The 25,772-nt window shown below is 38.9% G+C and overlaps 1 protein-coding gene across 1 annotated transcript in view; it reads right to left on the reverse strand.

Annotated features, from left to right (window-relative positions):
* Positions 1-396: 396 nt before the first annotated feature.
* The window catches only part of itsn2b (intersectin 2b), a 31,257-nt gene continuing 5,881 nt past the window's right edge, over positions 397-25,772 (reverse strand). Inside the window, exons 2-40 of the mRNA XM_024295270.2 lie at positions 25,647-25,706; positions 25,451-25,543; positions 24,870-24,933; positions 24,560-24,732; positions 24,233-24,397; positions 23,043-23,145; positions 22,822-22,958; positions 22,013-22,076; positions 20,773-20,910; positions 20,540-20,628; positions 20,135-20,397; positions 19,855-20,004; positions 19,639-19,779; positions 19,364-19,451; positions 18,985-19,124; positions 17,852-18,009; positions 16,888-17,726; positions 16,645-16,766; positions 16,303-16,533; positions 15,845-16,038; positions 12,326-12,378; positions 11,934-12,100; positions 11,718-11,748; positions 11,076-11,197; positions 10,219-10,315; positions 9,950-10,141; positions 7,453-7,574; positions 7,254-7,360; positions 6,982-7,165; positions 6,071-6,169; positions 5,883-5,966; positions 5,693-5,776; positions 5,234-5,296; positions 4,082-4,231; positions 3,877-3,995; positions 3,714-3,796; positions 3,562-3,645; positions 3,251-3,424; positions 397-2,021 (exon numbers count right to left, since the gene is read on the reverse strand). Coding sequence (XP_024151038.1) covers positions 1,873-2,021; positions 3,251-3,424; positions 3,562-3,645; positions 3,714-3,796; positions 3,877-3,995; positions 4,082-4,231; positions 5,234-5,296; positions 5,693-5,776; positions 5,883-5,966; positions 6,071-6,169; positions 6,982-7,165; positions 7,254-7,360; positions 7,453-7,574; positions 9,950-10,141; positions 10,219-10,315; positions 11,076-11,197; positions 11,718-11,748; positions 11,934-12,100; positions 12,326-12,378; positions 15,845-16,038; positions 16,303-16,533; positions 16,645-16,766; positions 16,888-17,726; positions 17,852-18,009; positions 18,985-19,124; positions 19,364-19,451; positions 19,639-19,779; positions 19,855-20,004; positions 20,135-20,397; positions 20,540-20,628; positions 20,773-20,910; positions 22,013-22,076; positions 22,822-22,958; positions 23,043-23,145; positions 24,233-24,397; positions 24,560-24,732; positions 24,870-24,933; positions 25,451-25,543; positions 25,647-25,653 — 5,523 coding nt within the window. The 5' untranslated portion in view covers positions 25,654-25,706 and the 3' untranslated portion in view covers positions 397-1,872. The remainder of the gene's footprint in view (positions 2,022-3,250; positions 3,425-3,561; positions 3,646-3,713; positions 3,797-3,876; positions 3,996-4,081; positions 4,232-5,233; positions 5,297-5,692; positions 5,777-5,882; positions 5,967-6,070; positions 6,170-6,981; positions 7,166-7,253; positions 7,361-7,452; positions 7,575-9,949; positions 10,142-10,218; positions 10,316-11,075; positions 11,198-11,717; positions 11,749-11,933; positions 12,101-12,325; positions 12,379-15,844; positions 16,039-16,302; positions 16,534-16,644; positions 16,767-16,887; positions 17,727-17,851; positions 18,010-18,984; positions 19,125-19,363; positions 19,452-19,638; positions 19,780-19,854; positions 20,005-20,134; positions 20,398-20,539; positions 20,629-20,772; positions 20,911-22,012; positions 22,077-22,821; positions 22,959-23,042; positions 23,146-24,232; positions 24,398-24,559; positions 24,733-24,869; positions 24,934-25,450; positions 25,544-25,646; positions 25,707-25,772) is intronic.

Raw genomic sequence — 25,772 nt, forward strand, 5'->3', positions numbered from 1 at the left:
TAAGAGTTGCACATAATTATTCAAATAGGAATAGCCTAATTTTTGATTGAAGGCTGAAGTAATTTCACCATATATGGAGGCTTTTTAACCAAATAACTTCATTTTCAATGTCAAAACAATAAAACCAGTTAGCTCTCCATTTTTAATTTCTTCTAATTAGATCAGATTCGGGGCAACATAGAGGTCAAAGTGAGTTCAAACTGCAGGAGTAGAGAGGAACAGTGCATGGCTGCAGGAAATCAAATTATAGAACTCCAACATTAATTAAAATAGAAATGATGGAAGTCTCCAGTCTTTACAAAAAGAATCTTAGCTTAATGATACAATAAAACAGTGTCATTAAGACAGTATCTGGTGACTTCTGGCAGTGAAAGTAGGACAGAAACAAAAAAAAAGTCAAGTAAACATGTTTTATTAGTTGAAATCACAAATAACAAAGACAAACCCCAAAGACACCCAACTGATTCTCCAAAATGACACAGCAGAAGCGCTCCAAACCTTTGGATAGTCGCACGCATAAATTAAGAAATAAATACAACACTCTTCTGGTTATAACCAGAGTTGGGAAGTTAGAAAAGAATCTGAATGCAGGAAAAATGAGTAAAAACGAGGCTGAGAAAACCATAGGGTCAGCCTATAAAACACAAATTTACACCCTAAAACCTTTTCAATGCTGCGTTTATGAGGGACATTTTCAGAGGCAGCAGAGACGGAATGCAAAAAAACAAAAATGTAAAAAAAAAAGCGTAGCTGAAAAACATATTCATCTCGATCTGCCTGCTTTCCACTGAAATTACTTGGCCTTAAGCCGATCCCTATTAAGCCACGTTTCTCCAACCAAATCAACAGTATTTTAATAATATGGATGATACAGTTGGATTTTACATATCGCGGCATCAACAGCAGAAGCTTTGCATTATTTTATCTCCACCCCTCTGCACTGCAAGGAAATGTCCTCAAATATGCAAAGAAAATGAGTAAAATTCTAACTATATTGTGAGAGGTACTGCTGCAGAGACGCAGACTCGACTTAGAACAGCAGAGTTTATTTTGTCAACAGTAGTAAGCAGACTTCAGAGCAGGGCTTTAAGCTTCTCCTGCTTGTCTGATCCGTTCCACGCTGCTGTCCATCATTTGTCATTTACTGTTTGTAACACATTTAAAGTCAGCTTTGAGAGGACGGCACGGAGCCAAACAACTTATGATCAATGATGGGCCAAAAAGCAGCTCTCAAAAGCAGTCAGTCACCATCTCCTTTCCTTTGGTAAAAAAAATAAAATAAAAAATATGAACATGTCCATCGGTGAGGACAAACCAGCATCTTCAACATCAACACGCTGAATGGCCTCAGCTGAGACAACTTGGCAAAGTGTGAACCCCAACATCTGCAAATGTGCAATAATCCTGCAAAACGTTCGGCTTTCTTGTTGCAATGGTTAAACTGAATTCCTTTTTGTCCCTTTGACCCACATTTCAGCCTCCACTGTTTCTGAGGACAGCAGCTCTTGCCTTAAGCTCTCCACTCTGTCGAAACAGTGCAGATACGAACTGCTGAACAGTTTATTCTTCGCTTGAAACTGTCATGCAAAAGAATACTGAATACAGTTGAATTTAATTCATATTGTGCAGGCTGAGAATATGAATAAAATCAGAAAAAATATCTTTAGTACTTGGTGTTAAGGCATTGTGTGTGAAACGGTGTGAGGGGCTTCTCCTCAGAATCCTCATTATACAGGTGGAAGGAACCCTTCTAAGCTTGTTTAGGTGAAAAAAAAGCAGCCTTCCTGTTTGGAAATCAACCAGCCTTCCTATTTGGTTAATAGCTCCTACATTGAAGGACAAAGTTCTTTTGCGTTAGTTCAGCCCACGAGTCTATCTGCTGCCATACAGTTGCAGGTCAAGGCGGACCCACACTTCTCCTGTTGGAACCTCGTGCAGCAGGAGACGTCGAGTTACCGGGCCCTTGTTCTCCATCTCTTTCTTTATGGTTGCCACGGGAATCTCTGTCCGGCCCAGGAATTCTGAGAGGAGAAACAAAATACAACCAAAAAACATGATTTGAAAAAAATAAGGCAAATGAAAACCAATCAATAGAGGTTTCTATGATAAGATATATGTGGAGAAAACCATCAAAGTAATAAAGGCCCCACATCCGTAGCTGCGTTTCTTAAAGGAGCCCCGCGTCTTAAGTGACAAACACCTGTTTGAGCTATAGAAGATAGGACACAATTGGAAGATATACGCTAGCTCCGTGGAGAAATGGAGTGTTGGCATTAGACTAGGGGCGGTGCTGTAAGAGCAGATTCTTCCTGAAAGGGGCTGCCTCACTCTGACATCAGCACGTGAGGACCTGCTTGTTTTTGTGGGTATGGGAGGGGCTGCTGTTGAGAGCGCAGGTTTTTAGAGGATTACTCAGAAATGCATGAACGGATAAAAATATTGTCTGGGGTTCTTTATAGAGAGGAAGGAACAGTATAATGCAATTCAAAGTTCAAAAAGTTGGTTTTTCATGGCATGCCTCCTTTAATACCGTTGAACTGCGTTGCATGTGCGCTCGCAGCACTGCTGTGACATCACCTAAAAGCTCCCTTTTAGTGAATCCAATTAAAATAATATTTGCTCTCATCCGTCGCTGTGTTTTTGATTTAATGGAAACAGTGTTTTGTGAAATTGTGTTTTTTTAGACATTTCTAGAATTCTGATAAAGTTTTGCGCACATGTGTATGGAAATGCATGAAAAATTCTGGCATGAAAGTGTACAGTTCATTTATTTCAGTGCACTTTTTTATAATAAAAGACCCACTCTGATGAAAATAGTGTTTTTGACATGTTCTTGTGGAATCTTTCTCACAATGGATGACAAATGTAAAGAAAATTGAGCTTAAAATTGCATTTCTATCAGCGGCAGACAAAAAAATGCAGTCGGAAAAACTTCATACAGACTTCACTAAAGAGGTTCAAATCTGTACGGCTGGATAGCTCCAATATTGGTTGCCATTTGTGTTAAACCACTAATGTTAGTATAAACAGTTTAAACAGATAGATGTCGGGGAGTAGGGACAGGCTTACTCTTTGCCAACAACTCAGATGATTAATGAACTCTGCAGAAAATTATAACTTTTTTTTTTATTTTGCCAAAAAACTCCATAATTATAGTTAGAAGACCCCTGGGAACACTTCTAAAATAGATCAAAAGATGATCAGAGAGGAACTTTAAACAACACTACTGAAAAGAGGAAGTGCTGCTGACCATCAGGGGAGAACTGGGCTCTGTCGGAGATGGTGATGCAGAGGACGTCCTGGTACAGGTCTTTCAGGTGAAACTGACAGGAGAAGTTCCACTTGGGGTTCAGAGTGTCGTTGAGCGTTCTGGTGGTGAAAACCTGAGCTCCCATGTTCACTTCACAGTAAGGGTTACTCTTACCTGGAAGCAGTCGAGAGAGCAGACATGGTAGAATGTCAAGAAAGTGTAACTGCAGGACTTATCTTTGGATGAACCAAATTCAGACAGTAGAAGCATAAATGTGGCTGATTCGATTAGTTAAAAACTCACAGACTCACCATTTGAACGAGTTGCCTTGAGCTCAGTGGCCTCCAAGATTGTGACCAGAAGTCTGCCGATGCCGCTGGCTTTTATGGATCGGGCTGCAAAGAGATTCAAGTCAACAACCACATTCGCAGCTTGCTACATGACTGAAAAGTGTGAAACACACCTTGATAAGCTTTTTCCCTTTTTTTCTTTTCAGTCTCAATAAATTCCTCAGACGCCGCTTTAATCTTCTGAACCCACGCCGTCCTGAATGCACACACACAAACAAACACAGTGTTGGCAAAGATAGCTCCAGATGTGGTTCATCGATCTACAGGTCTGTCTACCTTTCATTGATGTTTTCCGTCTTCAGTATGTAGACTCTGTCGATGTGTGTGATTTGGAAGGTGGGCTCATCACCGGAAGAATCAGAAATCTTGGCCAGAACTTCATTTAACAAAACCGGCTGTGGAAAACAAGAGGTATCAACATGACGAGCAAAAAACAGAATTGAAAAATGATTGACGTGTGCTGATGGCGTGCTTCTCTTACTGGTTTGTACCACTTCAGCTGCACGTTGTTCCTTTTGCTGAACAGTTTATCAAGCCCCGAGGACGTGAACTGCTTTGCGGTGTGAGTTAGGAGCAGGAAGTCGTTAAAAAGAAAAGCCCAGAGTTCCTTGTTGCTCTTTGCCTTGAACATCTGTAGAAGCACAGACAGTGATGGAATGACACGTTTGCATTTATCCTCCCGAAGAAAAGAAGATACAAACTCCGCTAAAGCAAAGAAGGAAACATATTTAAAAAGTTACAGAAAGTAAAAGCGTCAAAACATTTTAGGTGAATTTAACATCTAGAATTACTGCATGATTAAAAAAAAAACAAAATTGAATCATAGTTCATTGGTTTTTAAAGAAAAGAAACAAATTGTGACAAAAAAGGATGAAGTGAACCACTTCTGAATTCCAGTGAAATTATTTTTTCACTCAAAACACTAAAAAGGCTAAATAGTTTTTATATTATTAAATTATCTGCCACCAGCTCCTTATAGTCCCCAGTGATGTGCAACAAAAAATAAACAATACTTGTTATGTAAATAAAAACAAAAAATTAAATATGTATTTTTGGTAAAGCTAATGGGAAATATACCTACAAATTATTTTAGATAAGCAAAGTGTGAGAGCTAATATGGCTTTGAGTTCAGATAAGAATTTTGTTTCAATTATATTGAGTATTATTTTATATTTATTTCTGTATTATTGCATTATTTTATTTTAGTTAAATACTGTTGACAATTGAGCTTTTTATAGGGTTATATTACATCATGAGAAACAACAAACATACTTTTGTCATTTTTGATGAAGCTTAAAAGTAAAATCTTTGACATCCAGATCACCCAGGAGTTTGGAAAAAAGTTTTAAAGCTCAAAAACTTAAACAAAAAGGAAATTTCTTTCATCAAACTCTGCCAGAAATGGTCAAAAAGCATGGTGAGCGTTCCTACACCTCTGCAAATATGTGTTAATTTCTATATTTCACGTTTTACAAATGGATATTACTTTGTTTAGAATAAGATCAGAATATTACTGAATATCGGCACAGTGTGCTCTTTCTTGCCACCAGTAACAAGTATTAAAGATGTTAATTTCAACTTTTGAGTACGGCGTTTCAGTGTCTCTGCTCTCCAGTGTTTGACTGATACTCACCTTACCACTGTGCAGCAGCTTCCGGGGGCCCAGACAGTTGGTGAGTGAATTAAAAACCAAATTCTGCAACAAAAAAAATGTATTTAAAATATATTATTTAGAAACAGAAATAGTTCTGCAGGTATGTTTAAAAGCACTGGACCCCAACTTTGGGACCAGTTTGGTGTCAGACAATATTCTGCCTGTATAAGGCAGTTTTTTCTAGCTTCAAGTTCTCTTAACTTTTGAAGGTAAAGTTTATCTTCATCCTCAGTAAAACATCTGCAGCTGGCTCAAACTTTATTTGTACACTAGATTTTGTGTAGAAACCATTAAATGTGATACAGATTTAGGCGTAGAAACTAGTATAGGCCAAAAATAAAACTTTCTTTAGAATCAAATTATAAATAAAACAGAATTAAATATAGACTGGTACCATCTGGGGGTTGGGGACCAATGCTCTAAAGAAAAAGTAAATACCTCAGCAGAACCATCACACTGAACATGATTCTGAATCCACTCCAGTCTGTCAGAGTTCTCCTTCTCCCTCACACCTTCGTTCACCTGCACAGAACAGTAAAACACAAACATTTCACAGAAATGATCTTAGCTAAATTCTGAGATATGCACAAAAATGTCTTAAAATATAATAAAATGAAGGTTTACTAACCTGCTGACAGAGTTCTTCCGCTCTCTCCAGGGCTTCTTTCAGAGGGCCTCTGTCAGCGTGGCCTTCTATGGTACTATCCAGGATCTACACACAGTTAAAAATAAAAATGTACAAATTGAATCAAACCAACATGAACTAGAAAATAGCAGTTTGAGTCACATCCCACACTATCAAGCAGGAATGCTTACGTTTCTGATGTGCAGAGGGTAGCGGGTGATCCTCTGCATGGGTTTCAGCAGGAAGCTGGACAGCGGCATGCCTTTACATCTGTAGTCTGTGCCAAGTTTCTACATCAGGACAAAAAAATGAAACAACAGTTGTCAAAGGGTGATAGTTACTTCATAAAATATACCTGGCAGATGTGACAGAAAGATTAATACACTAAAAAAAAGACCCTTAACCTTCTAAGTCAAGGGTTTGCAACCGGAGGATTCGGGCCACATGGCCCCTTTATCCCTCCATTGAGGCAAACAATTTTAATAAATAATGCTTTGTAGTTTTGGTTCATTTGTTTTAGTTGAGATTTAATTTATGTTTAGAATTTTTACATCTCAGATAACTGAGCAAAATGATGCACATGATGTCACATTCTGATGGACAACAGTGTCTAGTAACTGTTCATAGACAAAGTCCTTAAAGTACATAAATGCATTTAAATGTACAGATAAAAAACTGGATTTTACATTAATGTTGTCAATGTTACTCGATTACATAAGAGGAAAAAGGATGACGTGAACTAAAGCCATAATAACATCCTGTTTGACACAGAGTGAATTTTATTTTGAAAGGAACTTCTTGAGCTGTTGTCAAAAGATAAGAAGGTAAAAATATTACATATGGAAACATGAACATTACACATTACTATAATTTAACTATTGTAAATATTTAAACGCTACACCTTATAAATAAGTGGTTTAATAAACTAAAGAGTATTTTTATAAAGATGAGACTCTGTGGCTCTCGTTGGATTTCAACCAATAAAAAACAGGTCCAAACAGGTCTTTTAGTGCTAAAGGTTGCCGTTCTAAGTGATGGAGCTGTGAAAAATGTGCAGTCCTTCAGGTTTCTCTTGGTTGCATAACTTCCTCATAGTTCTCACCTTGAGGAATTCCTTAAAGTCAGGCTCGTTGTCGGTCCGGGTCTGCAGCAGTGAAGCTCCGTTGATCTGGCAGGAGCAAAAACTAATGTAGGGCTGCATGTGGGACAGCTCGGCGGCCAGAACGTCTCCTATCATCTGCACCGGCATGTTCTCCCCCACCTTCTTCTTACGAACACGGAGAGCACTGCACACGTGACATGAGGAATTGTATTGTTTAGACTTCCACAGCTTTACAACACTTTGATAATTGTATAGACTTAAGCAACATTTACTTGACAAATTTTGTGTTGCAGGCCAGAAGCTCTTTCCAGTTGACAAAGATCATGCTCATCTCAGAGTCGGTAAGTCTGCCTGACTCTGACATGGGTTTATGGAAAACCTGCACACAGACAAACGGTGCAGAATGACAGGTTACAGATGTAGACAAACAGGTCCTGAGCTTAAAAACAGGCAGGATTCAAGTGACTTTACCTCCAGGACAACCTGCAAGTCCTCCACATATTTCTCTTCGGCCTCCATCAGCTCATGGATGTAACCCTGTCGCTTTTTCTCAAGGGGGCTCAGAGAGTCCAGGCTGGTTAGATCTGAACACCCTAAAGGGGTGGAGACGGAAAAAGGACAAGAAAGAAATAAGATTTTAAACCAGTGCAGCGACTTCAACGAAATCCCGAAAGAGTGTTGAGAGAGACACCTCTGCACTGCCTCCTACTGGAGGTTACGGCAACCAGAAACAAAAGCAGGTCTGTGCTCACAAGTTTGCACAAAGAAAACCGATAAAAAGAAGTTGAATGAAAAGGAAAAACAAAAAAAATCCCTGAATAAAACCCCAGTCCACACACTCAGACTTACCTAGAACAGACCCATCGTCTGGCCTTTCAGAAGCTCCCACAGAAACAAACTCCAGCTCAGTCTCTGAGCTGTTTCTGTCCTCTCCCTCGTCTGCCCGCTCACCATCTCTGTCACTCCAAATGTTTAAAAAGAGAAATCTGCATTCCCAAGCCATTGCTTGTCTGCAGGGATGTGAGTTTCTCTGAGTCTGACTTCTGTCTGATTTATCTCTGTGCTGCTTTCTTCACAGAGCCCCCTAAATCTGTTTGTACCAAAACAGGAAGAGAGATGGGATCTTTCCTTTATGCCCTTAAAGACTTGTTCAGAGTAAATATTTTCCAACTCTTTGGTGAAGTCTGAAATCATAAAAAGCTGAAAGAACTGGTAAAAGAACAGGTTTACCCCTTCATATGTGAGGGTTCAAAGGACAAAAACGTGTTAAGTTGACATAAAAAAATGACTAAATAAACACAAATCATAGAGCTGACTAAAATAGAATTCAACAAAAACACAAAACATCCAAATTCCCACTTATTTGCTTTCACTTTTATTTAGAAGTCAGAACAGAAATGGCATTGAGTACAACAAAAACAGTTACACTATCTTTCAGCACATATGTGTTAAGTCATCAGTGTTCACTGCCTCCGCTTCTGTGCCAAACAAAACTCCTCATCTGTAAGCGACAGACCAAACGTGTACCCAGATGTTTGAAGGAAAATAATAATCATTTCTGAAGTTTCAGGCTTCATTTGCCTCTTTTATCCTTGTGGAATGTAACAATACAGAATATCCCTGCTGTTATTTCTCCACTTAATCATATATTTTTGCCAACAAACACTCACCTACATTACCCCCATAATCAAAATCATTCATTGCAGCAGCACAAAAATGACCATAAAGACCAAAGCAATCACAAAAGATAAAGTGCAACAACCTGATTTCATTACCACCCATGAAAACAAGGCTAAAGTCCAATGAAGGACTGCTCGCTTCAAGACTTTCTATGCTGCTGAATGGAACACGACTGGATAGCGTTTGACACAAACCCAGTGATGATTTAAAAGTGCAGGACAAACAGTTGGGGTCACATTTTGTGACTAAAGGGAGCACTTATTAGTAAAAAAATGAAAAACATTGCACCACTGTGTGAGATGACAACATTTTACTTTGGCTTTTAAAGCTTGACTTTGAGATTTTAGCCATTAATGCCTCAGTTATTCACCACAAAAATAAAAAAGTCAAACAAAGGTTAATTAAATTGGATTTTTTTCATAGAAACTGCAGGTTTCTAACCTAACAGTTTCTGCTTTCACTATTTTCAAGCTCTGTCTCCATAATTCATTAGGATTAACTAAACTCAAATGTAGTAGATTATATCTGGAAAAACCATGTGAACTTTTGATTCTTTTTTGATTAAAAACTAAAGAATTTATTTTTAACTAAAAGTAATGCTTGAACTATTTGGCTCCATACAGACAGAGCTACAAGAATATGATGACTATGAAATCCAAAACAATAAAAAAAAAAGTGCTCTGAATTGAAAAATGAAGAGTAGAAAAGAGACAAGCCACAGAGAAACCCACTATCGCTCTGCTTCATGCACTTTTCCTTTGTTCAAAGTCCAAACAAGACCAAAAAAAAAAGAGGCACAGAGAATTTAGCATTTCAAAGAATCAGAACAGAGGCACCGAGTTTCTTTCATCCACCAAATATTGCAATCAGAAAACGAAACTTCCCTCTTTATTAATTTCCACCTATCCCCTAAAATAACATTAGTGGAGAGGAAGAGGTTAGAGAGCAGAGAGTCCAGATACTCCACAGCATCAGAGCAGAGTGGGATAGTGGGTCTCTGAGGCCTGGTTGAGAGGGGAGGAGGAGAGGAAGGAAGAGTCTTTTTACCACCCTAGAAGAAGAAAGAAAAAAGCAGAAGAATGAAAGAAAAGGTAAAGAAAAAAACTACTAAACAGAGAGTTAAATAGTCTGAGATAACAGTTTCTACGTGTGAAAAATGAAGTAGCAGCCAGGTTAGAAAGACGAACAAAAAGTTTTGATTACTTCATCTAAACATTTAAAGCAAAACAAGAAAGTCTGGCACAAGCATGTGCAGGGTCCGTGTTACATGTTGTGATGATTCACTCACAGTGCTGGCTGGGCTCATTGTCCAGAGTCATCTTAACGTAATTGGTAGGGAACAGGCCAGTGACCCCGTCTACTTCTCCTTTCCACCAATCAGGATCATTCTTGTCCAAAACGTTGATCAGCTGTCCTTTAGAGAAGCTCATCTCGTCCTTGTTGGCGGCTTTGTAGTCATAGATGGCAATCACCTGGCAGACTGAAACAGACACGCCGTGTTATGATCCATGCTGGGATTTTGACCATCTGATTGTTATGGGGAGGGGCTTGTTATACCTGGCTGGGGTGCTGGTGTGGATTTGCCGCTGTTGGAACTCAGTACTTTAACATTACTGGAGTGGAACCATCCTTTCCGACGTTTCTTCCCACGAGCCTGCAGTCACAAAACAAGATTCAGACGAGCAGCAACCAGAAAGTGAACCTAAAAGTAACCTAAAATAAAAATTCATGTGTTTTGTGAATCAAAGGAGAGTCTGTGTATTTCTCAGACACAAGATGTATTTTAATTTTAAGGACTACTTGAAGTGACAAAAAATTGCTTTTTATTAGGTAATAAAAAGCTAAATAAGAAGCATTAATAGTTAGTGATGGGAATAACATAAATGACAAAAGTCTTAACAAAAGTTAGGATTCAAATTGTCTTGAGGAATATTGATTAGATTAAGGTTAAAGTGGTGAAACAAATACAGAAAAATAACATTTGTTTTTACTGACTAACATGAATGTTGAAAAAAAAACATTTTTCACCAAAGAGAGAGAAAAGGATAGCTAGAAAAAAGTTTTATTTTTGGTAAGAATATTTATTCCTTCCATATTTTGTCATTTAAACAATCAATTTGTGATTGATGTCCCAAATGTCTGTATGTGTTTGTCAGAAATACTCACAAAAGGGGTATTCTTTTTTTATTTCATATTTTAAACTAAAAATAACAATATAAATCACATTTTTAGGTCTCAACTTTAAACTTAAGTCATTTTTCACTTGTTATCACTCTCACTTAAAAATATATAGAAGATCTTTCCTGTTACTTAATTATTATTCATTTTTAGCAAACACTAGATCTATTTATTGTGCACAAATTTTGGCTTGCTCCCCGCCACTAAACGAAGTGAATGAGTTCAGCAGCATCAACCTGAAGTTCTCCGAGCCACCAGCCAGACGTGTTCTTGTGGAGAATGAGGATGAGCTGGCCCACTTCCAGGTTCAGCTGCTCAGGGACAGCAGGGGATTGGGCTTTGATCACCTGGGCAACCTCTACACACAAACAAATAAACAGCCTTTTTACTAAAACAGCAGATGCATAAATGGGGCTTAAATATGGACTACAATGAATGAAAAAAAACACAAACTACATAATTTAATTTGGCAGAGAAGACTTTTGTGAGTCACAACTTGCAAGTATGATAATAAACTTAACTGTAATTTGGATAAAACTGGTCATTTCGTGATTTGTTTTAAGTGTTAAAACAAATGCTAAAACCTTATAATAATGTAAACAAAATAAATAAGTAAAAAAAAAAGGTTTTAGACCCACAAAGTTCATGCAAAAAGTTATTTACAGTTGAGAAATCTTGTTCTCATGGAAATAATTCAGAAAGAGTTTAGGATGAATTTAGAGACTTAACACATTAGAACTTTTGCAACAATAAAATATGCTAGGCAGTGGCTCCAGCTTATATAATCATCCCAGAAATGTTAATGGTCAAATAGAAAAAAAAAATAATATAAAAAACATTTGTTTAATTATAAATGGAATCCTTAAAATAAAACTAACCTTGCTTTTTCTTTCCAGTTGTGCTTGATGTCTGTGGAATAAAAAAGGATAATATACAAAATGAATATTACTAATTAAGTAGTGGTAGTAATTTTAAAGGAGCAAAATAATTGAAAAGTAGTAAATTCAGGAAGTCTTGTTCATATTTCCTGCAGCAGTACAATCACATTAGATGTAAAAAGACTGTTTAATGTGTGTGTGTGTGCACGTCCTTACATCGGCCTCTTTGGGCTTGACGTAGTTGTGGGGAAAGAGGCCGGTGCGGTCTCCCGTCGAGCCGCTCCACCATTCTCCCTCCCTCTTGCTCACCAAGATCACGTCCCCGTCTGTGAAGGTCAGGTCACCAGCCTGCGGGGACTCGTATGTATACAGCGCCACATACTCTGGGAGCAGAGCGCACAAAAACAAGACAGAAACATTGGTGCAATGACAAAAGTCAAACTTCACTGATAGAGAAGTCAGACTGCAGAGACCAGAAGGACGAGTTGCACCATCACATGACATATTCAATTTTAAAACAAAAAATAAAAAAATGAAATCTGTCAAATTTATCAATACAATAAAAAATGTGAGTGATTTCATTTAGATTGATTATTTTAGCTGTTTACCTTCCAGCTGAAGACCATCTCCAGAGTCTAAAGCATCAGTATGGGAGCTCTTCCTGTTGTGAACACAAACAGACAGATGGGTTCAGACATTTCACCTCCTCACAGCCATCTAGCCGCTCAGATCACAGCGATAAAACTCAACATTACACTCAGTCTGTTTATCATTTCTTTTAGAAAATGCTTGGCATTCGAAAGTCAAATAGCTGCAAACTATGTTATCAGGAAGTGGAGACGAAGATCCTTCTCAAAACCTGCAGTCTCATTGGCCTGGTTGCCTCTAAAGCTCATGAATACTGGAAGTTGCACTCGATCAACAAGTAAATCACAAACCTTCCACCTCAGGCTCAAATTCAACCCATTTGTTAGGCAGTTTCATTTGATTTAATACACAACGGCCCTGTTTACATTCAAAACATCCATGAAAATCTGCTGATTATAGACCAAGTAGGGACGTTTTTGCTCTAAACCTGAGCACAAAATCCCTGTGATCTCTTTAAAAAAAAGATGATAAATGGTGCTAAGAGAAAAATAAAAGATTAAAATAAAAAAATGTTGAAAAAAAGGATCTGAAAAAAATATTTGTCAATGATCAAAAGGCTGAAGAAAAAAAGCTGGACCTATAAAGGTCGCTCACTCTAATCTAATCCAAAAATCTCATGACCAGAAACACGAGGAATTCCACACGTGTTTGCTGCATCATCACATATTTTCACTAATTCACTTCAGATCAAACTAACTGTTCCTTCATACACCAATGAACCGCTAACGTTATCACCAAAGCGTTACATCAACAAATGGCTCCCGTGTGGCTATTAGTTCATGGATCCCTCGGGAAACGGGTCAAATGGAGAGAGTTACTTTCTTTTTTGTAAAATACAACAAAATGTACCAAGAATAAGTGAATAAATAAAAATCGAGGACAACTAGTTTGCTAGAGACCTAGTAGACACTTGAAATGACATTCTGACCCAGAGATTGAATTCAAATAAAGACTTTATTCATCTGTGGAGACTTTTGTTAACAATTTTCTATCCAACAATGTATGCCCCACACCAGGGGTGGGCACTGAGGGAAGCATTCCTGCTTGTTTGCCAACATACCCTGACACGTTCTAATTGGCCTGACATACCTGATCCAGGTGATCAGCTGTAATTACAGCAAGGACATGTGAAACATGTCGACACACCAGCCTCTGAGACCTGAAGTTGCCCACTAAACACTCCACATTCTAAAATAACGCACAACTGTTGTGGTGTACGAGTACAAGAAGGTCACTGGAGTCTTCAGGTGGACACCACCTCAACAATCAGTGTTTTGTCATGAGGAGGCACAACAGCATCACCAGAACCAACCATCTTTGTCTTTACAGAAGTTACAGAAGTATCTGATAATTGGAGGAATTAAACCTTCAAACTTTAACCTAACAAGTATTGAGTCGCTCCAGGTAAAAACATCTAAAGCGCTCCGATGTGTTACGGTCTGTTCTGACATTCTATTTGTCAAAATACTGCAGGAGACGACCGACCTGTTTTAGAGTCTTTGTTTATATCCGTTTCCCTTTCCTAAAATAAAATCTTAGACTGATCATTGATTTAAATATTTGTGTTTAGCCAAATATGCTGTTTTAATAGTAGAATATAAATGTTTTTAATTCTAGAATTAACTTTGGCGAGGTATAAATTAATCAAAACTATGAATTCAAAATATAAGCATTAAAATAGGACAAGCTACTTTATAAGTCCGGTTGACTTTTGCTTTTCCAAAGAAGGAAGTCAGGACAAGCTCCACAGACACATGCAGGTACAGATTCTTATCCGAGTCACAGAGTGCTTGAGAATCCAAAAAATGTAAAAAATAAATAAATAAAAAAATAAAAAAACTGAACTTCCCTTTGTGTTTTCTGAAAAAGTCTCTTTTTTAACTCACTGGTTTGGGATAGGGGGCTCTGTTCTGACATTCACACACCTCAGACCCATCCCTGCCCCTCACCTTTGTTGTTGTTTGAGGCAGCAGCTTATTTACCTGCCCGGCTAAAATGCTGAGCTGTTGCGTTCACATGAATCAAGGTGTGAAATGTTTTGCAACTGCTTTCAGAATAAAGTAAACACAGGCTGTGCAGTAGTGAAGCAGGTGACAGCTGGAGCTCCGCTCTCAGAGTTCAACACTGTAAAAATGGTTAACCTCCAAGTATCTCTAACATTCAGTAGACTGTTAAATTGGACTATAAAATGTTGTCTGGTACACTTATGACCCAATATGACACAATATGACCCAGTCTGTGCCTTTTGCACCATATTTAAAACACAGGATTCAGATTACTAATAAGGCAGAACACTGCAATGCACTTTCATCAAAAGGCTCATTTGCTTTGAAAAGTGAAAACACACATATCAATATGACCTCTGGGGACAGCTACTCTAACACACGGAGAATTAATACTACAACTTTTATTGTATTATTCTTCGCATTACAGCAAAGCAGCAGCAGTGGGTGTGGTCAAATGTGATAGATGTCCACAGCCTTGAGGGAGGAGCTAGTTAGAGACACACTATCAAGAGGTCAAACTTGCTAAACCGGCTTCAGCTGAAAACGACATATCCCAGCAGACTGTTTTTAGTCTCCTCTGTGATGCCTGTCGGAGTCACAGACCAAGAAAACTAATTTGCATGAACAAAGGCATGAAACCGACATCAATTTAAAGTTACAATCCCGCATTATTTTTTTTTAGCAATTGTAAAATCGTTCTCAGTGGTCTTTTCATTTTAATTTTACAGTTTTTAGCAGAAATCAAAATGTCTTTTTTAAGACATATTTTCTGCAGAGCAGCAGAAGGTCTTTAGCCTCTGAGTTGAGGGCAGAAGTTAGCCTCAGCTAATTTCCCATCAGCCCTTTGTTTACACTCTCTCCAGCTAGCTTATAGCACCTCACAAGTCCAAGCTAACATTAGCGAACAATATCAGAGCTTCAGTTCTAAAGATGGCAGCTCAGACGAGGAAAATCAAGACGTTCATGGATCTATTTGTTTGCAAGTGGATGCATCAGAACTGTAGCGGAGAGGGAAGACTTCTCCTGCCCATGCCAGTGGCTGCATCACAAAACCGAGCTTTTTCAGACCGAGTGTTTTCATCTGATTCAGCAAGATTTGAATAAAGAAATACTCAGAAATGCAGTTTTAATCTTAAATTATTTCATACATGTCCTCCATCATGAGAACAATAATATGTTAAAAACATCAAAAAAAAAAAAAACAACACAATTTTCATTGGAGTGCTGTATATCCTTTGATCACATGAATGTAGACGTGTGCTGTTTGGGATCTATGATGCATTTTTTTTGTCAAAAAAAAGAATCTGCTTTAAATCTAAATATCAATTCCTGCTACTGGGTCTCTTGTTTTCACACATCTGCGTTCTGGGTATTTACATCTCTCTGCGTGATGGCCGATGAACTTTTCCCCTACTTGTGTGTTTTTATCTCAACAAAGCCACTCCCTTCGTGCTACGGAAGCAGTGTACTCACTCTGAACTCTCGTCTTCTCCCAGCACCGACACGTATGTCTTGGGGAACCAGCCCCGATCACCGTTCAGCTCGCCCAGCCACCAGTTCTCCTGCTGCTCCAGAACGTGAATCACGTCGTCCTTGTTGAAGTTCAGATGGTTGTCTGTTTTCGCGGTCCATGAGCACAGGGCCTGAGCCAGCAGGTTTACTGTTGCCTGGTATGAAGTGACGTTTGAAATATTAGTACACTGGTGATGTGAATCTTCATAGAAAAATCCATCTTAGAATTTGAAGTAAATCTGATTCTAACTGCACTAGGGGTGTCTCTCTACAGAAGACATGACACAGAAGAGATTGATTGGCAAGATCAACAACCAATCAGGACCTAAAACATAGTAAAAAAAAAAAAAAAACGCAAAACAACAAAAGGTGAACTGCGATATAGCAAGGGAACAGTTTATTCAAAATGAGGATCTCACCTGTCCGTGTGTCTCAGAAGGTGCAGAGCCTAGAGAGTGTGTTGGTGTGAAGGCAGACTTCGAGGCGATGGAGAGCTGTGCTTGGAGGGGCGTTTTAGAAGGAGCGGCAGCAGAGTTTTCAGCTGCGGTGGATGGACCCACTCTCTCCACATAGCTCTCTGGGAACCAGCCCATCTGTCCCTGCCTGCTGCCGTACAGCCAGCCTTCCTCCCTCTCTGTCGTCTCATCAACCTAACAAGGAGACGGAAATGTTTGGGCAGGAAGAGATCATGATTTGGACGGATTTGGAAGAAGGACTAAGCCAAATGAGAGGGTGAGGGAGTTATCTTGACCCTCTTTTACCTCTATGATGTCTCCTTCGTTGAGGCTGAGCTCCTCGTTGTTTCGAGGAGTGAATGGGTAGAGTGCTTTGAAGGACGTGAGCGCAGCGGACTTCCTGTGTTGTGTGGCCTTCGGCTGTCCACCTGAACAGGAAATACACAACAGGACGATGAATCTATAAAGCTTAAGTCAGCGTAGCTACAACAGAGGAGGTGCTGACATGTACGGAAAAGTTGGAAAAGTCTGGTTTTGTTTGTCTCTTACCCTTCCTCTCCTCCAGCCCCCTCAGAAGAGCCGTCAGCTTTTCCTGAATGTCCATCTTCCCCCCATTTCCTTGCTGCTGACGAGAAGCTTCCTCTTCCTTCTTTCTCTTCTCCTCCGCTTTCCTCTTTTGCTCTTCCTCTTCCTTTCTCTTCCTCTCCTCATCTGCCCTTATCCTGTCCTCCTCCCGCCTCTTTCTTTCTTCCTCCTGTTGCTGTATTCTTCTCTTCTCTTCCTCTCGCTTTTTCCTGTCGTCCTCCTCCTTCCTTCTCTCCTCCTCTTGTTTTCTCTTTTTGTCTTCCTCTTCTCGCTTTCTTCTAAGATCAGCATCTCGGAGAGCTGCTTCAGCTGCCCTCTGTCTCCTCCTTTCCTCCTCTTCCTTTTCTCTTCGGCGCTCTTCTTCCTCAAACCTCTTCCTCTCCTCTTCCCTCCTGTGCCGCTCCTCCTCTGCTTTCCTTCTCCTTTCCTCCTCTTCTTTTCTTCTCCTCTCTTCTTGTCTCCTCTCCTCCTCCAATTTCCTCCTTTCTTCCTCCAATTGCCTTCTTTCTTCCTCTAACCTCTTCCTCTCCTCCTCCTGCCGGCGTCTCTCCTCTGCCCGCAGACGTTCCTCCTCCTCTCTTCTCCTTCTCTCTTCCTCTTCTCTTTTCCTCCGCTCAGCCTCTTCCTTTGCTTTGAGTTGTCGTTCAGCCTGTTCCTTAGCAGCCTGGACGAGAGCTTGTCTTTCTTTCTCCTCTTCCTCTCTCTGTTTGGCCTCTCTTTCTTCACGAAGCTTCCTCTGACGCTCTTCTTCATCTCTCCTCAGCTTCTCCTGCCGCTGGCGCTCCTTTTCTATTAGAATACGCCTGCAAACAGAAAGTAAAAATTAAGAGACATAACCAAAACAACAGGAACAACACTAAAAATATTTTTTTCTTTGATTTTTCTCCTCAGGTATCATGAAATTTCTAAAAATGATGAAGCACTGTACTTTTGTCTTTCTTCCTCCTCCCTCCGCTTTATTTCCTCTTCCTGGCGTTTCCTCTCTTCTTCCTGTTGCTTCCTCTTCAGTTCACGCTGTTTCTCCTCTTTGATTCTCCGCAGATTATCGAGTGCTGCCTCTTGCTTCCTCTGGCTTTCTCTTAAGTCCTGATAAACATAAAAAAGAACATGTTTACAAACTAAAATAATTTTAAGTGCCTTTGAGGAATAAATAAAGCAAATTATGAGAGATTTAAAAATATACACATAGAACTTAGAAGATGTAAAACTGTAGACTGCTTTAAAGAAAAATTGGGAGATGAGACAGAAAAAAGGAAAACTAAGGGACCTAAAGGGAAAACCTTTAGTAGGTAGAAGAGGTTACGGAGGCAGGCCAGCAGACATAAGACGGCCTGAACCATCGAGTCTTCAGCGCCCACATTCTGTAGAGTATGGGACACAAGGTACAATGGTGGAGGGCAAAGAGAGGAAAAGTAAGAGAGGCCAGAAAGTTTTAAAAAGGAAAAAAAGAGGTAATTAAGTTTGAAGTAAAAAAAAATAATTTAAATTAGTGGTTAGAAAAATGTTAAGAAAGTAAGGAGTTAAAAAAAGAGGTTGACAAAAATCAGAATGCTGTAGTGGAAATACAGAACTGGAGTTCAAACTCAAATGTTCTACATAAAGATGATAAAATACGGTAGGGAAAAACAAAAGCTTATAAAGAAAAGAGACATTTATAATCTCTCGCAGCATTATTAGTTAAATATTGCACTTAAACCTCAAGAAATAACCACATTTATGAAAAAACAACCTATTTTTGACATATATATGCACACAAAGAGACAAATACATTTTTAACTTAAATAGTTACATTTTACTCTTTTCTGCAAAAATCTCAGGATTCTTAAACAATGAAAATTACAGTTTAACCTTGTGAATATGAATCTTTCTGCAACATGCTTAAAGACAAAACACCAAGAAGCTTAAATAAATACAAACACAATCCACATTTAGATCTAATAGTTTATCATATATAACATTTCTTTAATGTTATATATGATAAAAAATTGTTTTTTGTCTTCTTTTTATTACAAGTTGAAATGTTTAATTACAAAAAAAAAAGTCAGGAGCGTTAATGAATACCTGCATATCTTTGTTGTAGCGCTCTATCTCTGCTAGTCTCGTGGAACTCTCTTTCTCCAGAGCTTCCAGTTGCTCCCGCAGTTTCAAACAGGTCCCTTTTCTCTCTGCAGCAGTCACTTTCATTGTGGCTATGGATGACACTAAAAAAAAAGATGGTGCACCATTAAAGTTCAAAATGAGAAAACTGGGGATATTCTGCATTTGTTTTTTGAAAAAACACCTTAAATTTAATACTTATTTAATGTTCAATATTTTTTCTGTATGCAATAATTTTGTTTTTGTCAAATCAAATTCTGAATTTTTATTTATTTTTATTTTTTTTGCATTGAAACTAAATAGAAGATCAATTATTAGAGTGAGTCATTCCCTTCTTACTAACCAGGCAAGTTATTGAGAGCCATGTTTTTCAGTTTCTCTGACAGCCTCTTCTGCTCCGGGGTCAGCTGAGACAGTTTCCTCTGAAACTCCTGACAAACAGGAAATGGAAAAAAAAAGATCCATCTTTAGGGAATATCACATGAGAAAACACATTCAGAGGGCAAAAGTCAACAGATAAGTTAGTCAAAACTATTATTGGTTGATCAAAATCCTGTCAGCACATAGCAAAACAGGAGGACTTGAATAACACAGAAACAACGACTCAAAAATGCAGACCTCGATTTGTTTTTGTAGACTGCTAATGTCCTGTTGGCATGTTTCTTTCCTTTGATTGGTTAGATCCAGCTCGGTCTTCTGTAGCTTCTTCTTGTTCCGAATGTCTCGAAGCCGATCTGAGATCTGACGGTGTTTGTTACCCTGGAGCACAGAGACACTGGAAGAGTAAGAGGGGAATTTATTTTGAGGATCAGAAAACTTGGAAACAACACTCACCACCGCCTCCAACTCCATCTCCAGACTCCTCTTTTTAGCCCTTAGCTTGACAATCTCGTTCTGCTCCTGTTCCTTCTTCTTCTGCAGCTCACTCCGCCTCCTCTTCTCAAGCTCCTCTTTTCTCTGACGCTCAAGTTCTCGTTGAGCAGCCTGGAACGAACGAAGGTAGCAGTAGTGCACATTTGTGTACTCCCGACATGCATGTCTCACAGGAGAGAGTACTGATGCTAAACGAGTGTGTGATGTGCATTACAGTAATACCCCAACATGTGGGCTTCACCTCTTTTCTCTCTATTTCCCTTTGTCTCTCTTCTTCCCTCTGTCTCTCCAGTTCCCTCTGGCGCTCCAACCTCAACTCCTCCTCTTTTTTCCTCCTCTCCTCAGCCTCCCGGGCCTCCCGCTCCCTTCTCTCCTGCTCCTCCTTCTCCTTCTGAGCACGCCGCTCCTTCTCTCTCCTTTCTGCCTCCAGGAGAGCCAGTCGTCTTTTCTCCAGCTCAGCGTTCCCTCGCTCCAGATTGGCCTTAAACTTATCCTCAAATGACACTATAAGAAAACGAAAAAAAGTTACAGTGCCGTCATTTTATTATTAACACTTTAAATAATAATTTTGCTCTAGAAGTTAAGAGTTTGATCCAAACTTCAAAACAAAATTATCAACCAATCTTAACTAAGAAGAGGAACTAACAGTTGACTTTGGTTTTCTGTGGAGGCTCCAGGTCCAGATCTTCGGTTAAAGATGAATATGGGGAGGAGCTGGAGCCGTTTACTGTGCTTCTGCAAAGCAAATGGAAACTAACTTATCAGAACACAAATTCCAGCATGCCAGTAAAACAAGCAAGTGTACATATTCATCTCCTGAATGCTCTTTTATGGGCTCTTTTATTGTGAAAGGTAACTTTTTTTTAAGAGTCCACATACCTATGTGAGGGCGGTACCAGCTCAGGAGGTAGTGTCAGAGGCAGTGGCTGCCCACTCTTTGCCAGGTCCACGAGATGCATTGCCAGAATGAACTCTTCCGCTTTCAGATTACCATCCTTATCCACATCTGATAAATTCCTGCAAATGAAGAATATTTTGCATTCTTTTTCATGACACCAAACATGGACTTTGTTTCATTTTTATTCAATATAGTTTATTTCATCACTTAGAATAAAGTCCGTTGTCCCAAGATTCTATGAAGCAGTTTAAAAAAACATCAATCTAGGGAAAAAAGTTAAAATATTTAATTAAGTCAAAACTAGCCTTTCTTCCTTTTTTAAAATTAGGATTTTGATTTAAATGACAAAAATCTACATAAATATGCAAAACTGTATGGATTAATAAAAGCTGCTCTCTTGGTTTGAATAAGTTTATTCTCTGTAATTCATCTTAAATGGAATTGTATAAATTCACAGCAACTGCTATAATGAGTTTAAAAATTATTCTTAAAAAATGGAATGTATCAGTAAACATTCCTCTCCTAAAATATGTAGTAAAGATTAATTTGGCAACTGGGATGTAGAGCTAAAAACAGCCAGGAATTTCTTGCAATACAGAGTTCCCCAGTTTATTGCAGAGGATCCATAAATATCCCATGATAGCTGAAATCTGCGACGTAAAATTAATGCTAAAAAAACCCCTCACTGAACACTTAATAAATACACTTTTCTCAGATAGATATGAACATTTTCATATTTTTTTTATTCTTATTTAAACTCTCAAAGTTCAAACCTTCAAAGAAAACTAATGCCAGTACTATAAAATGAAAACCAAGATCTAAAAGTGATGAAGACTTATGTAACTTTGTCTATCAGCACATGATACGTCTCTGTAGAGAAGACATGGCACGCAAGAGATTGATTGACAAGATCAACAGACAACCGGGACAGAGCACAATGCAACGTTAAAAGAAAACCAAAAAGAAGAATGCAAAATTGTGCAGAAAAAAATATGGACGATGCCGAGACCACAAAAGGTGAACTGCGATATAACAAGGGAACGCTGTGCTTTAAAATAAATAGCATTTTGCAATTGGGTTTTATTAATACAAATTCAAAAATACTTAAAAATACCAATACATTGGCTGCCATGAAATCATAAATATAATTTAACTACACCTGAAAATTCCTTTTGACCACAAGTTTAAAGCAATAATAATACAAACATACAAAATTCTTACCAGATGGAGGCCAACTGTGTCTGTGATAGCATTGTGGTTGCCATGGCGGTCCTCACCTGCAGACCTGGAAATACAAATGACAGATGACTGAGCTGTGTAGACAGATGTGTAGATGGAGGAAGAAAGACATGAAGGGTGATTATGTGGATGGTCTGGATAAGTGAACTTAAAGAAAAATGAGGTGATACAAACAGTCTCACGCATCACTGCAAGATATTTCTAACTGATCTTAGATAAGTGTAGCCAGACAGCAGACCAGTGCAAAAACAAGACTGCTGAGGAGTCACACCAATGAAAATCATGTTATTGGTGTTTTTAACAAGTTCTTTTAAGGCATTTTTCTCATGATGAGGACATATATAAATAAAATAATGAGAATAAAATGTGTAGCATAATCCCATCAAAAAAAAGTGTGCTCTCTTAAATTTAAGACTAAAAAAGCCATGTGACGGTAGTCTATGAATAACCAAGTATAGCTGTAACGAATGAGTGAGACGCATGTGTAAGCGGTGCTTTAGCCATTTATTTTGCTTTTTTCTGGAGGAAAACAGGCCCATCAAGGCCGCAGAACAAGAAGGCAGATACAAGCCTGACTCTGTGTGCCGAGGAACCTCCCCAAATCTGAACACACCCACCAATAAAGCCACCTCTTGCTTTGACTTCACTGAGGCCTGTGTGCCAGGCTTTATGAACCAACACACAGAAGTGGGAGTGGACTATAATGAAATCTGTGACGACATCCACGCCTGCGTGCCACACAATGCTGTGTTTTGTGTGATCTGTTCCCTGTCCGTGCAGGGTTTTCGTACCAGAGAGAAATCCATTCATTTGCTTATCCAACATGTTGAACTGCTGTCTGTACTTTAGTCGAGAGGCATGTGGGACAGCCCAGTCGCTGGGAACAGTAGACATGGGGGACATCATCAGTGGAGATGATGATGAAGAGCTGAAAACAGGTTAAACCAAACCAGTCAGCAGGTAATAAGACATCATCTGTTTCTGCTTCAGAAGTTCTGCGTTAATATTTTACCTGCTAGATGCCAGGTCCAGCAGGGAGGAGGTTTTGGTTGTACCAGCAGCAGTTGAAGAAACTCCAAGTGGAGAAACAAAAGGGGAACCAGACATTGGTAGGCCTGAATTACACACAAGATACAGTTACAAATCATCCAGTCTGCATCGTCTTTTAGGGTCTCTAATTTTTAGTAAAATGTTTAATGACAGTCATAATAAATCATAGTATTGGTTTTAAATTTCCTATATATAAAGAAGGCCTGAAGAGGCCCCACATTACAAGAGTTTGTATTGGATAAAACAAGATCGGAAATTGTCAGATTGACTAAATTATTAGGAAAGTGGTGAGTGAGTGTGTATATATATATATATATATTCTACATTCAACTTTCAACTGCAGGACTCTTTTTACAAGGATTATGTAAGACAACTCTTAAAAAAAAGCACAGTGGAAATGTTATACCTTTTATAAAAGATTTTCAACTAAAAAAAAAAAAAAAAACGGCCCCCCAGCAACTTTCGGTTCATATATAGTTGTTCGTTCTTTCTCGAGTGGCATAACGCCAACAGAACTCACTAAATTTAAATTAATTTGTTTACTTACAACTGTACAATCTACAAAGAAGTTTGCAATTTCTATCTTTAAAACTCAATTTAAATGGAAGCTTTCTCATTTTTAACCTTCAAAATGTTTTTTTCTTTGACAATGGATGCCCAATGCCTTAAACAAGAACATTTTGAAATAAGAATGCCAAAGCCTGAAATTTTAAGGCATATGATAAACAAAGTGAGCTAAAAAAAATTGCCAGGTTATGATTCAATGTACATTAGGATCAGCAGACAATCAAATAAATCTATGTAAATTGTATTAGCAGATTAGTTGTGGAGTCTCTTAAGCATGAATATAAGCAAATCACCATACCAGCTGCACAGTGACAGTGCAGAATTAGAGGAGAGGTGGTTAGACAGGCTTGAGAAGCAGATCGGCAACCTCAGCAACAAAGATAAAATTAACTTTGAAACCAAAATAACCACTTCATCTGACAGAATTTGCCAATTTTTTAATAAATGTAGCTAAAACAACTTTTTTTCCCACTGCTCTGTAGGTTTCAGTCTCCTCAACATCTTAGTTGCTTTTCCTTTCAGAGTAGAGACACAGACATTTTAACAGGTTGGTATCAAATAGATTGACATGACAGTCACACGTACCAGTAGTCAACGATCCGATTGGTTGAAGAATGGTACCATTCAGAAGTGGACTGCTCCCAACATTGGCCACCATAGGAGTGAGGCCAGTCATTGGGGAGAGTCCGGGATTCGACATGGAGATGGGAGTTAATATGGGACCGTTTATCATGGTCATCTGACTCATACCTATGACAGTAAACCAAAATTAAAATGAGTTGATGACTGTTTCACCCATGTTTGCCAAGAAGATCTGAACAATGTTTTTAAAGAATGTGTGTTAAATGTTGCATCCAAACTAAGCTCATTTACTCCACAGTGAATTTTTCAATAGTGTCAATTACAACATACCATAGGCAGGGTTGTGGTTATTAAGGCCGGGAATAGAAACTGGGGACTGCTTCATGATGACTGGTAGTGTTGATGGTAGTGGTGTCCCCTGAAGTTTCAGCTTTATGAGCTTCATAGCGATGGAAAACTCCAATCTGTCCATTTTGCCATCTTTATTCAAATCAGCCAGGCCCCTGCAAGTCACAGGAAAAACAGGATTGAGGAAAAAAAAATAAAACAAAGGATAAAATGAATATAAAATAAAATCTGAGTTTTATCTGAGCACAGTGACCCTTTCACAGAGTCACCTTAAAAATCAAAATGTTCTCACCAAATCTCAGCCAAAACTTGAGCTGGCAGACCCGACTGGAGGAAGAACTTCCTAGCCTGTTCTCCTACAGAGAAACAAACAAAAAAACAATTAGGAAAGTTGTTTTCTAGGCCATAGTTCTTTGCAGAGTAGCAGGAGTTCATCAAAAATTTGCCTCCGGGTTGTAGGCGGGACTGTTGGCACGAAGTAAGTCTTACCCTGCTTCCCGACATCCTTCTGTTTACACACTCTCTGGCTAGCTTACAGCCCCTAACATTAGCTAACATTAGCAGAGTAACATATCGAGCAATATCGGAGCCATCCAGCTGTACTGTTTCGTCTGGAACTTGAATAAAAAAATACTCAGAAACACTGTTTTAAGTTTAATTTTCTTACATATGAAAAAGAACATTTAAAACCATTGGAATGGGTTTCATGGGTAAGTCTGCAGTTACCTGGCAACTTAAATATGGACACATGTGCTTGTTAGTCATAGCTACCAGTATGATAATCCATAAGAACAAAGGCATGTGCGCTACACCTTTTGACAGTAATGGAGTTGATTAGTGATGTCATGGTATTTCTTGTGTTTAGTCGCATACCTGTGACGTAGCCCATTGAGGGCGAGAGAGTGTCAAACTTCTGGTCATGTTTGACTCTCTCTTCTGGAGAGATTGCCCACATACTGGCACCACCTAGAAATAAACAATTGGAGTAACTTTAGTCCTGCCACTAAAATACCAAACAAAGCCCTATAAAACTAAAAATGATGCATCAAAAGTAATGCAGTGGACTCACCATTCATATTTGCAAGTGGACAAACTCCTGGTGGTTTCCTCAGCAGCTGCTCACAGCCATCTGCAAAGCACGCAGTCACAATGCAGGCATCAGTTATTGCTGCAGCTGAGACGCTACAGTATCGTC

Source organism: Oryzias melastigma, linkage group LG3 (assembly GCF_002922805.2).
Source record: "Oryzias melastigma strain HK-1 linkage group LG3, ASM292280v2, whole genome shotgun sequence".
Lineage (NCBI taxonomy): Eukaryota > Metazoa > Chordata > Actinopteri > Beloniformes > Adrianichthyidae > Oryzias > Oryzias melastigma.